Source organism: Protopterus annectens, chromosome 4.part0, assembly GCF_019279795.1.
Source record: "Protopterus annectens isolate FY-2018-M chromosome 4.part0, PAN1.0, whole genome shotgun sequence".
Lineage (NCBI taxonomy): Eukaryota > Metazoa > Chordata > Ceratodontiformes > Protopteridae > Protopterus > Protopterus annectens.
Window position 1 is genome coordinate 700546789 of NC_056733.1, and position 12151 is coordinate 700558939.

Sequence of the window (12151 nt, forward strand, 5' to 3'; positions counted from 1 at the left end):
CACATCAACATCAATACACTGACACTGAATATGCACTCAGTGGTGAGAGACCCAAGTATACAGGTTGACAGCAACCTCACATTTGTCCACCATGTCTCCACAATGGTAAAAAGGGCTTTCTACATTGCTCATCTCATAAGTAAGGGCAGTGCCTACAGAAAAAAAGAAGTTATAACCTCCCTGTATCCTTCCCTCTTCAGGCCAATGATGGAGTACAACACTCCTTTTGGTATGTACCTTTCCAAGCACCTGCAACAACTGGGAGAGACCACAAAGGTTTCTCACAAGAAAAATTCAAGGTCTTCAGCATCTATCCTATGTGAATCATTTGAAATTACTGTCACTTTATTCTGTTTCATAAAGACTATGCAGAAGCAATCTCCGTCTTGCATATAGGGCAATCTCAGATGCTGCTTAAATGAAAATGCTGCTCATCTACAAGTCAAATGACACATGGGTTACTCGCTGTAAAGACCTTAACCTGGTATCTAACATTAATGGAACCTGCTGGAGGGACAGATTTATTTCCCAGAGGTTACCACACCTTTGGAACAGACTCCCACTTCATGTCAAACACAGCGCCTCATCAGTCCTCTTCAAACACAGTCTAGATGACAGACTAGTAACTGTAAATTCACCCCAGGTGTACCACCTGTGTCTCTCTTGACAGCGGCAGTAGGTGATCGTGGAAACAAGGGTAACTGGGCTAGGCTTGTAAGGGCCTTCAGCCATTAGCCTAGTAACCTCCTATGATCCTTCTTATTCATCTATGTACATATTGTGCCAGATTCCAAAAGATTTGCTCTCAGTGTGACTGTCCCCTCAGTGTAAGCATGTTTATAGATAAGCCTTGTATCAAAGTAAGTCACTTACACTGACAAATCACTTGGAATCTGGCCCAGTGTAATAGTTACCATATTTTTGTCTTGAATGTGGGATCTACTTCTTGTACAATAATCTCTGCTTCTCGTTTTGTGTTTTCTAGAACTTAGCCTGTCAATTAGGTAGAAATAAACTATAAGTAATTTCAGAAATTTCTGATTTGCTTATTCTGTATACATGAGCTTGACCTAGGCATGCTACCTAATCTCGCACAGTGATTCCATCCCTGTTATGTTTGTTGCATAGTGTTTGTATGCAATCTCATTATGGATGCATGTTATTCTGCATGTGGTCTAAGTCCTGGAAGAAAGGCAGTGGACCAACCTACAAACCTACAGCCAAGTTAGCAAACAAAGACACATAAATGAAAATACAACAATCTCTCCATTTTGTACTCTTACAAAGATGATAATGTTTGCAGAACTGCACACAACTTCAGCCTGAGTCTCACGACAGGATTAAATGGACAACTTACAACTCGTTTTCTGCCATTACATCAATCTAGACATATCTGTATCCCATGGGGCTTAACTGCTGCTTTGTCAAAATGCTTGTTTGGCCATTCCACATCCATTTTTAACACCATTGTTGTGCTTTTCTGTAATGAATCTCCTACATTTTGGACAACTGACTCAAAACTCCTACTTTCAACTTTGTCTGTCTTACCATGCAAACATCCCTAATGTCCCTGGCCCAGTGAGCCACACCAGCTGCCAGGGTATGCATATCAGCTCTGCTTTTTATATCAGCAATAAATTTACTTTTCTTTTCAGACATTCTACAGCCAGTCACTCACAAATGTTAACAAGGATCAGCCCCAATACTGACCACTGTGGTACCCCATGATAAATAAGCTTGCTTTGGAATGGACTGTAATTTTTGTCCACTGTGAATGTTTTGTGCAACTGGTCCCCATCTACAGATCACTTCTGTGTCTTTCTGGATTTCTTTCCACCTCTCTCAAATTTATAAAAGATTTCAAAATAGGTATATGTAACCATCACATTTCATTAACCTGTTTAGTAATTAACCATGAATCACTATTCATAACATTCAGTCTCAGCAACTCAAGAGGTTGCATACTTGCCTTTTGGGCAGAAGGCTGTGGGTTCGCTGCCCACACCAGGTAGCTGAATTACATTTTCCAGTACTGACACACACTGCAGTATAAGGGGAGGGGGACAGCTGCATTCCAGAGTGTGTCATCCTCTTGAGACATAAACCTGAAGGCCCCATCTGCCCAAGCTGGTGGTAGCTCATTCTGATGAGTCTGATGAGAAACGAACAGTATGAATAAGACCTCATGTCTCTCCTTGAAAAGAAGCTATTGGCCTAGTAAAACTAAACTGATCAAGAAAGTGTAAAAGCTTTAGAAGATCAGTGGATTGCCAAGTGCTTGTTTTAGGAACAAAACTCTAAATTCTTTGTGTCTAAATCCTGTGTATTTTGTTGGTCTTTGTTTTAACATTAATTGTGATTAATGGCCAAATGTTAAAGTGTTGAGTTTAAGGAATAACAAGTAAGAATTATATATACCTTTATGAAAATCTTATATAAATTCCCAGAAGGCAACATATGCTGAAACACTAAACAGTGAAATAACAGTTGCAATTATGAAGCTGCAATAAAGGCAAGTTAAAGAATTTCACTTTGCTTCTTGCCAGTGTCTTACTTTTTCCTGTTGGTGATATAAAAGAAACACCCCTGGTATCGTATGACTGAGATTGTGTTGTAAAGAAAAGCTATTTGATTTGTCTATTGTGACTCAAATAAAATCCATGCTGCAGTAGAACTTGTGCCAAATTAACTCCAAACATTTCAAAATTAAAAAAATGGTTTCCTTTACCAGTGATTCTATACAAAATATTAATGATTTTCAGCAGTCATATTTGTTCACATATAATTCTAGGAATGTTGAATGTCAGACTTGAATTTATTGACTAGTAAGTAGATGTCTTGAGTGACAGTCACTGATGAATGCACATCTTGCATATGGCCACCATGCAAGGTTTTAAGTCTCCTTTTGTTATTCTTTCTTACTCACTCGGTCATGACAGTATGCAGAAACAAGTAAATCTGACTACAGCAGAAAATATAAATATACTTGGATTTTAAATTAAACCTCTCCTAGCATGTCCGCAGTGGAAGGTGCAAGTTTCCCTGTATCCTGATGCCTCCACAAGTAGTTATACCAATGGTAGGACTAAAAAAACAGTGAGGAAAAGGGCAAATCCCCTACCCACTTAAAGGTGATCCCACTACTGTAACATTGTAGGGTTTGGATTTACAGTGATTCGATAAACCATGCTACTGGATCACTCTTCTGACAGCCTGTTTATTCAAACAGCCACATGTAACTTTTGTGTTTGTCCAGTTGCAGAGGTACTCTGTATAATGGGGACTGCACCCCTTCCCATAACAATTTGCACTGTTTTTTTTTGCTGTTTACAGCTAGTGCAAATATATTCATTTAGAGTTAAATGTCATGTTTGTTATTGCTATCATAATATCATATGCAAGATATTAAACATTTTATTGGATTGCCTGTTCAGTTAGCAGTTGCTGCATTTTTTTTAAATCAACAGGTTGCATTGAGATGACTTTTGTTTTACCTGAAAATCAACAAAATCCTCTATTTCAGACTTCATCAGAACCCAGAAACAATGCAAGCATCCCAATTTAAATTGTTTTAACCAGTCATGTGATTTCAATCACAAAAGCACTAATGTGTTAATGTGTTAAAGCCTGGTTTTTGACATTTAGTTTTTTTCAGTTACAATGTTTTTTCATTATATGTATCACCATTTTTCAACAGTTCTACGTTTCATATAGCATTTTTTGTAGTTTTAGTATTTTATTTACATGAGTCTGGCCAGTTTTTTGTTGCGTACCTGAAAATGTTTATAGATCATATAATAGATATATACACATACTTTTTATATTTATTCTTACATTTGAAGAAAATTCAAGAATGGCTCTAAAAAGTCGGAGTTGACAGGTAAGCTTACCTTGGTTTGCTTATAAAATTTGCAATGAGGTGCTACAGTAAATGCAGAAACAGCACACTTTGACCATAACATACAGCCTGAGCAGAGTGCTAACTGACTAACTGTTGTGTTTGGCATCTGCCTTTTCTAGACAAAGCAATAACTTTATTCTTGACCACAGAATGAGCAGACATTGATACTGTTACACAGTGAAGACATACTTGCTGCGAAATGGACACAGTCAACCACCCTAACGCATTTATGCAACTTTTAAAAGGAAGATTAAACAGATAATGCTAACTAAAAAATGCCAATGTATATACAGGTTGCTAGTAAAATGCCAAAAGTATGTGTTACTTTACCAGGGTAATGTTAATACCTTGTATGGTGGTTTACCAAACACACAAAACGTGTGCACAAGGCGATACTAAAATTGGACTTGAAGACATACCGATGCTCTTACACCAAAAAATGTTGGATTCATGCATAGTAAACAGCTAACCTACACCACCCTTTTAAAGTAAGGAGGTTGTTTAACACAGCTTAACATAAGAATTAAAAGCATGAAGAATTACAGGTACACATGAACATGCCTAATAACAGAGGGAGTTCTCCCTCTGCTATTTAAGAAATGATGCGGGGTCATTTCAGGGAGATTTTTATGATGGATGAAGCATCTCCAGTGTCCATAGATGGACCATGGATTGCTTCAGATCTGGTACAGCACTACATCTGCTTAGTCGACTCTGCATTTGGGGAACTAACTTTCAAAGCGGTGTATACATTATTCAAAATGTTTCTTAGCCTATCATGCTTTATATTCACATCCTATTTGGCACTTAAGTGCCTGCACAACTCTATTATACAAATCAGTTTTCATTCAGGTGTAGTGCTGTAATACCCGTTTGAAATATTAAGTACATCTTGGACTGCATGCAGTAATTACAGAACCCCCCTTTCCTTTATGATGGTCCTAACCCATTCGGAAGTCGCTCATGATAGTAATGTACTGCCAGTGAGAATGTAACTTCTCTTCTCACCCATAGGCTAACTCCTCAATTACCACTGCCACTGGAGTTTATTTCCCTTGTATATTTACCTAAACATTTCAATTATGTTCCCCTAAAACTACCATCATCCTCAGCACCTCTGAATGGACAGCACTGATTTCTGATAATCACCAATTAGGTACGATATGCAGCCACAGCATTAGAAGATTTTAACTAGCATTCTTTGAGGTGGCAGATGGACCTAAAAGAAATCGTAGCTCTGTGCAAACACTTCCAGAGGTGATCCGCTGAAAGTCCTTGAGGCAAAAACATTCACTTTTTTACCCTCTGATATGGAGGACTATGATTCAGGCCACCTGTATTCCTGGCAAAGTTAGTGACAGATGTAAAACATTCAACATGTGAAACAGAAAACACAGACAACAGTAATGTGAAATTATTGACAGACTACAGATAAAAGACATACAAAGCATGGCACTATAGATCAGACAACTTTTATACTGCAAAATTAATTCCTACAAACAGGCATCTGGTAATTAATATCCTTTTTCCCCATCAAAGGCTTGGCTACAAATGTATGCATCAAGATCAGAGGTAAGTCATAACTGTTCCTTTTTTTCCTATTTGCCAAGGTTCCAGTGGATGGAATTGTAGAACAATCCTTTATTAAAAAAAAAAAAAAAAAAATGCATTAGAACTAAAAGAACAGTAAAAATAAACTACACAAGCAAAGCAACAGTCTGCACTACACAAGCAAAGTGCTAGCCTGCTAAAGCACCTTTTCCAACTTGCTGATCAGCATATATACTACCTGTATGGATTTGGCTGCTGAAGTCTGTAGCAGGTAATTCCTGGAAGCTGATGTATCTACGTTTTTTCTTTATTATATGTCAATAGCGTAATGTTCCGGACTATGCAATAACTAGTAACTAACCTCTTAAGTCCAAAATCTTCTACATGATCAGAACAACTAGATTTAGACAAATTATAGCACTAAAATAATTAGATAAAACAGCCTTAGATAGCAGCTGCTTTAGAGGTGTTCTAAACCTCAGCATCACCTGCTTTAGAGGTGTTCTAAACCTCAGCATCACCTGCTTTAGAGGTGTTCTAAACCTCAGCATCACCTGCTTTAGAGGTGTTCTAAACCTCAGCATCACCTGCTTTAGAGGTGTTCTAAACCTCAGCATCACCTGCTTTAGAGGTGTTCTAAACCTCAGCATCGCCGAGTTAATATGTAAAACATTTTAATTGATGAAATGGAAGAGAAAAACTATGTCAATTAGAAAAGCGTCCAAAAAAGCACAAAAGTACACAAACTGTAAGAAAACAAAGTCAGCACTCCTGGAACCACACCCTTCAGCAGCTCAAGTAAATCCTTGTAGCAAATGACTGCAAAACACTTTAGAGCGGTAAAAACACTTATTAAACCAAAACAAATAAACACTTTCGTCAAGAACCTTCTCAACTTCATCAGATAAGAACAAATCCAGAAAACACTATTAAGCACATTCTGCAAGAGAATCAATTATTAATAAACCAATCCCATCACACTGACTAAAGAGGACCTCCCTGAACTCATAAATATTCATGAAATGCAGTCATAAAAGCACTCTTAAAAAGACACTCGTTAAAACAAGCATTTAAATGTCATTAACAAGTACAAAAGTGCTGAAATTAAACATAAATACACAATATATAAAATCTATAAAATGATGTTTATATGAAAATGAAACTATACAAAAAAAATATATATATATATATATATATATATATATATATATATATATATATATATATATACACACACACATATACACACATATACACACACACACACATATATCTTATCTATAATGTATAAAACCGTTCCATTGCTTTTAGATTTAACAGGCAGGCAATGGAAAGTGAATCATTTAATCCTGGCCATTGCCCTGCATTTAGGCGGACCTGCCAAATTAATTTTCTTTTCCAAAAGCAGCCCCCATGGGCCACCTCTCTTATCCAGGTCAACAGTGTCCACAATGAAAAAATAAGAAAGAATGAATTACATGGTGCAAATAAGAAAAGTGAGAAGTGTTTTACAGGATTTATTCACTGAAGGTAGTGTCTCTCTGGATGAATTGAAATTTTTACCTGTCATTTTTGGGTTACCAAAGATACATAAAGATTTAGATCAACCACCTATACAGCCCATAGTTAATGCCAGGGGCTCTATTATCCACCCTATAGCCAAATTCTTGGACATCAGATTGAAGGACTTTGTTCAACATGAACCTTTACTATGTAAGGACTCATGGGACTTTTTGAAAAGGATTAATGTGTTAGAATTTGATGAAACTGTCAGTTTCATCACAATCAATGTCAGTGACTTAGATATGGTAATAAGACATACCATAGGCATGGAATGGTTTTGTGAATTTTTGGTGGGTAAGGGCCTTTCCCAGCCACTGGTTAACACCTATGAGACTTTATTAGAACTAGTACTTACAAATAATTTCATTCTATTCAACAATTAACTGTTTTTTTTTTACAAACTGAAGGTGTGGCAATGGGGTCAGCGTGTGGTGGTTGGTATGCCAACATAAGTATGTTGGAATGGGAAAGGAGATTCTTAACATTTAACCATTGTTTCTTTGGTTTTTGGTCAATGTTGTTCAGATGGTGGAGAGGTTAATATATTTCTGTTTTTAGAATTTTTTTTTTTTTTTTTAGTTTTTTTTTTTTTTTTAACAAACACACAGTTTTTAACATTTGGATGTCTTATTGAAGAATTATTGTTGAAGAGAAGAAATTTGGTCATTTGAAGAAAGCTGTTTCATTGATTCAAACTTCTTCTGCATTCTAATAGTGCACAAAAATGTAAACAAAAAGTAAGGGGTAGCCCAGATGGTTAGTCTGTTAGAGGAGTTAGGCATCTTGAATGGTTAGTTTGTTGACCATCTGAATTATGGAAATTTAGGTTTTTTAAGAGGGAGGCTCTTAATGAAGTCATGGCAGGGTGAATTTTTTAAAGTTTTTGTTTTTTAAGCCCTTGTTCACAGGGAGGTTTCCATGCAGGCATGCCCTGGTGATTCCTAAAATGGGAATGGAGTAGGAACAGACTTGACTCAATCAAATCAAATTCTGAAACTAGTCATTAAATTAAACTTTTCATAGTAACATTCAATAGTGTGTAAACAATTTTCATATAATATTTTGTTATTAAATTGTACTATATAGGATGCTATATAGGTTATCATAGATAGTGTGATATCATGTAACACAAATACTGTTTAAGAGAGAGGGATGAACCTAATGTGTATTTTAGAGTCTAACAGAAATGTAAATATGTGGTTCATGCTAATAAATGTGGTTTCTGTGCTCAGTGTAGTTGAATTTGGAAAGGTCATGAATTTTTGGTTTGGAATTTTTGGTTAAAATACGAAGTGAACAAGTCATTGTCATTTGTCAGAAAGAGTTATTAATTGTGTGTGTGTAATTCATGTGAATGTTTCTAGATCGGAAGGAGAAAAAATAATTTAAGAATTTATGATCATTTTTGATATCAGACTTCAGAAATCCACAAATGCCTTAACACTGCAAACACTGCAAAGAAAAATCAGACCCTTCAAATTTTATTGTGGGACACTGCTACTGCCTGAAAAAAAAAGGTGTGGAATGAAAAAATGCAGGCAATGGCCAGGATTAATATTTCACTTCCATTTGCTTGCCTGTAAAAACTAAAAGCAATGGAAAGGTTTATATATATATATATATATATATATATATATATATATATGTCCTGATGGCCATACCACTTGGTAATGAGGCAACTGGGGGGCTATCCCTTAGAAATGTCAATGGCTCCCAATTTATGCTGTTAAGTCATTCAGAGAATTGCTCAGCTGCGTAACTTTTCCTTCATTGGAAATTTGACACCATCATAAGAAAGTGGTCACTCATTCACTCCAATGGAAGCAGTCACTGTACATGAAAATTCAGCAAATGACATAGGGTTAGGGGTGCCAGTGTGTGAAGTGTATGTGCGTGTCTGCTGTGACATAAATGAAGTTGGATAAAAGAGTGAATGTGCGCTTGCACATCCTTTGGAGCATATAATAAACATTTTCTAAGCACCTCAACTAAAGTCACCCTTACTAAAACTTTCCTGCTCCCCTCCCTATTGTATGGTGCTGCTATTCTTAGCAACTTACAAGTTTCTATTAAATCCAAACTGGAACAGTGCTATAGCAATAGCAGACACATCACTGCAGATCACTACAAGAACTCTGTTGGCTTGAACTCCCCACTATATCCACCTACAAAATGTACACAACTTGTCTCTACTAAGGAATTCTCTTCCCCTAGCTACTAGAGCAATTCCCAGCCTAGCAGTTTTTAAGTCTTCATTAAAACAATATCTAAACAACACATGAACTCCCGAATTCTTTTCCCCTAGCTACTAGAGCAATTCCCAGCCTAGCAGTTTTTAAGTCTTCATTAAAACAATATCTAAACAACACATGGCCATGCATCTGTAGTACTCCAAGATAGTCTCAATTCTACGTCATCTCCTGGGCACAGGTCCCTCCTCACCAACATTCAGCGGACTTACTTGAAATATTTTACTGTATTATTTACACTCTTACTGAGCTCATTCTCCTGGTTTACTTTATCCATTGTGATGTGATACCTGCTTATTCTTCTGTTTCTGAACATCCATTCAACTGTATTACCAAACTGTAATATATGGTGGCCTTTCTGTATTACCAAATTGTAATATACAACTGCCTTTTTAATCTTATGTGATTATACTGTACAAGTGCTATGGTTAAATAGTTACACATGCCTGTACCTGGAGCTTTTCTCTCTAGGCCTGTACTGAAAACTGGTACTGTTTGACCCAGTCAGATTATCCCAGTAAACAAATGTGAAACAAATAAGTGTACATGTGTGTGTAAGCTCAAACAACTGTAATGGGGGGGGGGGTGTTTGATGTTGTATGTATGCATGTGTGCGTGTGTGGGGGAGGGGTGCCCTTTCCAATGAGATACATGGTCCAGCACGGTAAACACTACCTCAATCTCAGGTCCGACAGCAGTAGTGTTGTACAATGTTGATTCAGCGATATGCTACTAAGCTAATAACGAGGTCTTTCTCACTGCAGTCATAGCCATCACTGAATCTCATTTTAGCACCGTGATGGAAATTAATCTACCTGTGGTAGACAAAGTTAGAGGTGAGAATCTATCTGAACAGTACAATTAATTCATCATTATACATAAAGAATATATCACATTTTCAGAGAGCTTTTTTGTACAGAATGCTTATGAGAAAATGCATACTATTTTCCATTAAACAGAGTGTTACGGGTTACACAGTAACTGTGTTCATCAGATATGAACCTTCATCTCATGAAAACTAAGTCTGCAGTTTATTCACTGCATTAAAGCAGCCATTTGATGCATTGAATCTTGAAAATGTGTCTGCAGAGTATCAAGTGAAAAGCTAAGTACAACAAAATATGCTAAACTGTGCGGTACTGTTATCAAATCAACTCCAGTTTTAGAATAAGATTCCACATCTGCTAGAATGGGAAACAAACACCTTGCTGACATGTACCAGTTATGCTGTCAGATTTCTTATGATTTGAAAATCACAAAATACAGCATTTTGTAGTGCACTGACTTCTGTCCATGCAATAGAGTGAGCTTTCATGCATTAAACTAAAATGTGACACTTTTGGTGGCAATCACACCAAAATGGTCCAAAAATGGAAAACTGATCAAAACCACGCATGTCAAAAGGTACCTGCTCACTGACTTACAGGGAAAAAGGATTGAGTCTACGTACAGTCAAAAAACAGAAAATGGACAGAAATACCACCTGGAAGCATCTAAACAGGATTCAGAAAAGCATCTTTTAAAAATCATGTTAACAAAGAGACAAAAAAAAAAAAAGTGTGAGCTATGTGGCTCAGAAGACCGATGAGCAATCTGGGCACTGGGAACCAGACAGGGAGGGTGGGAGTGAGTTGCTGACAGTGACTCTCCCATCTTGGACAGAAGGAAGGCTGCCTGATTTTCAACACTGGTGACTCAAGGTAGAGGTCAGACGAATGTTGCTAGCAAGCAATGCCTGTGGGCACAAGTCAAGTGACCCAGCATTCCCATGAAACATATGGGGAAGCAACCCTGGAGAAATTGGACATGCATATAGATTCCCAGGGTTGCTGGCACAGCAGCCTTGATGGAAAGAAAGATATAAATAAGGAATGGGTAGATTCGTGGACTAGAGCCATTCATGCATGTCTGTTTTGCAGAGAGAAGAGAGAAAATGCTGTTGCAATTGGTACATATTAGGGTGGAAAACGACTACAGCAAGGCTTGCCTTAATGGCAGAATGCTCACATTGCCCTGGAAAGACTTACAGACCACATGCCTGGCATCAGCAGACAATGCCACATCTTGTCCAGAGAAATGGCCAGTACAGGTATGTGGTTTGCAATTAGAAAAATGAAGATGGATCACCCACTTCTGTAGAATAGCCTCATGGCATCCCTACAAAGGGGATGTCCTCCCTGCTTACTGATGAACACACATTGCCTTGTTGTTGAGCAGGACTGTAAGTGCGCTTTCTGGAACAGAGTTTTGGATTTCTTGTGACATGGAGATCATCTCAAAGACAGTGATGTTCAGATTTGCATCACTCAGTGATAAAGTCCGTTGGACTGTATACCCTAAAAATAGCCTCCAACCCCAGAAGAGATGTCTAGTGACCATCACTCTAGGGGTAAGATGGATGAAAGACTGACCAGAGTCAAACTGTGTTGGGGGAGTCACCAACACACATGTCCATGGCACACTCCTGACACTTTACTACTTGACGCGAGAGCCATACATTGAGACCACTGAACCTCTATGGTGCACTGCAGAATCTCTTTTGATACTTTGTAAAAATCACCATAAAGATTCATACTACCATTAAATCCAAAACTTTAATCCAGACAATGCTATGACTGGCTGGCTGGAAAGGAAAAAGTGGGTCACTTTTGAAGTACCATGACTCATCATGTGGAACACTGGCTCTGCAAGCCAGGTTGTCTAGATGGCTCCATATGAAATGTACTGCTTGTAACACCTCTATTTGGTACTTGATTTGTTCACGGAGATTCCTAAATGCTGTAATAGATGTAGAAGATTCTTCCTTGCCTGAGTCACTGAGTCTTGAGTGAGGGCAGTTAAGACACATTCATCCAAATAAAGGTAAACTTTGTTCCCCACCAATACA

The 12151-nt window shown here is 37.6% G+C and overlaps 1 protein-coding gene across 1 annotated transcript in view; it reads right to left on the reverse strand.

Annotated features, from left to right (window-relative positions):
* Window positions 1–5357: 5357 nt before the first annotated feature.
* Window positions 5358–12151, reverse strand: part of LOC122799539 (D-dopachrome decarboxylase-A-like) — a 117295-nt gene continuing 110501 nt past the window's right edge. Inside the window, exon 3 of the mRNA XM_044068669.1 lies at window positions 5358–5540. Coding sequence (XP_043924604.1) covers window positions 5468–5540 — 73 coding nt within the window. The 3' untranslated portion in view covers window positions 5358–5467. The remainder of the gene's footprint in view (window positions 5541–12151) is intronic.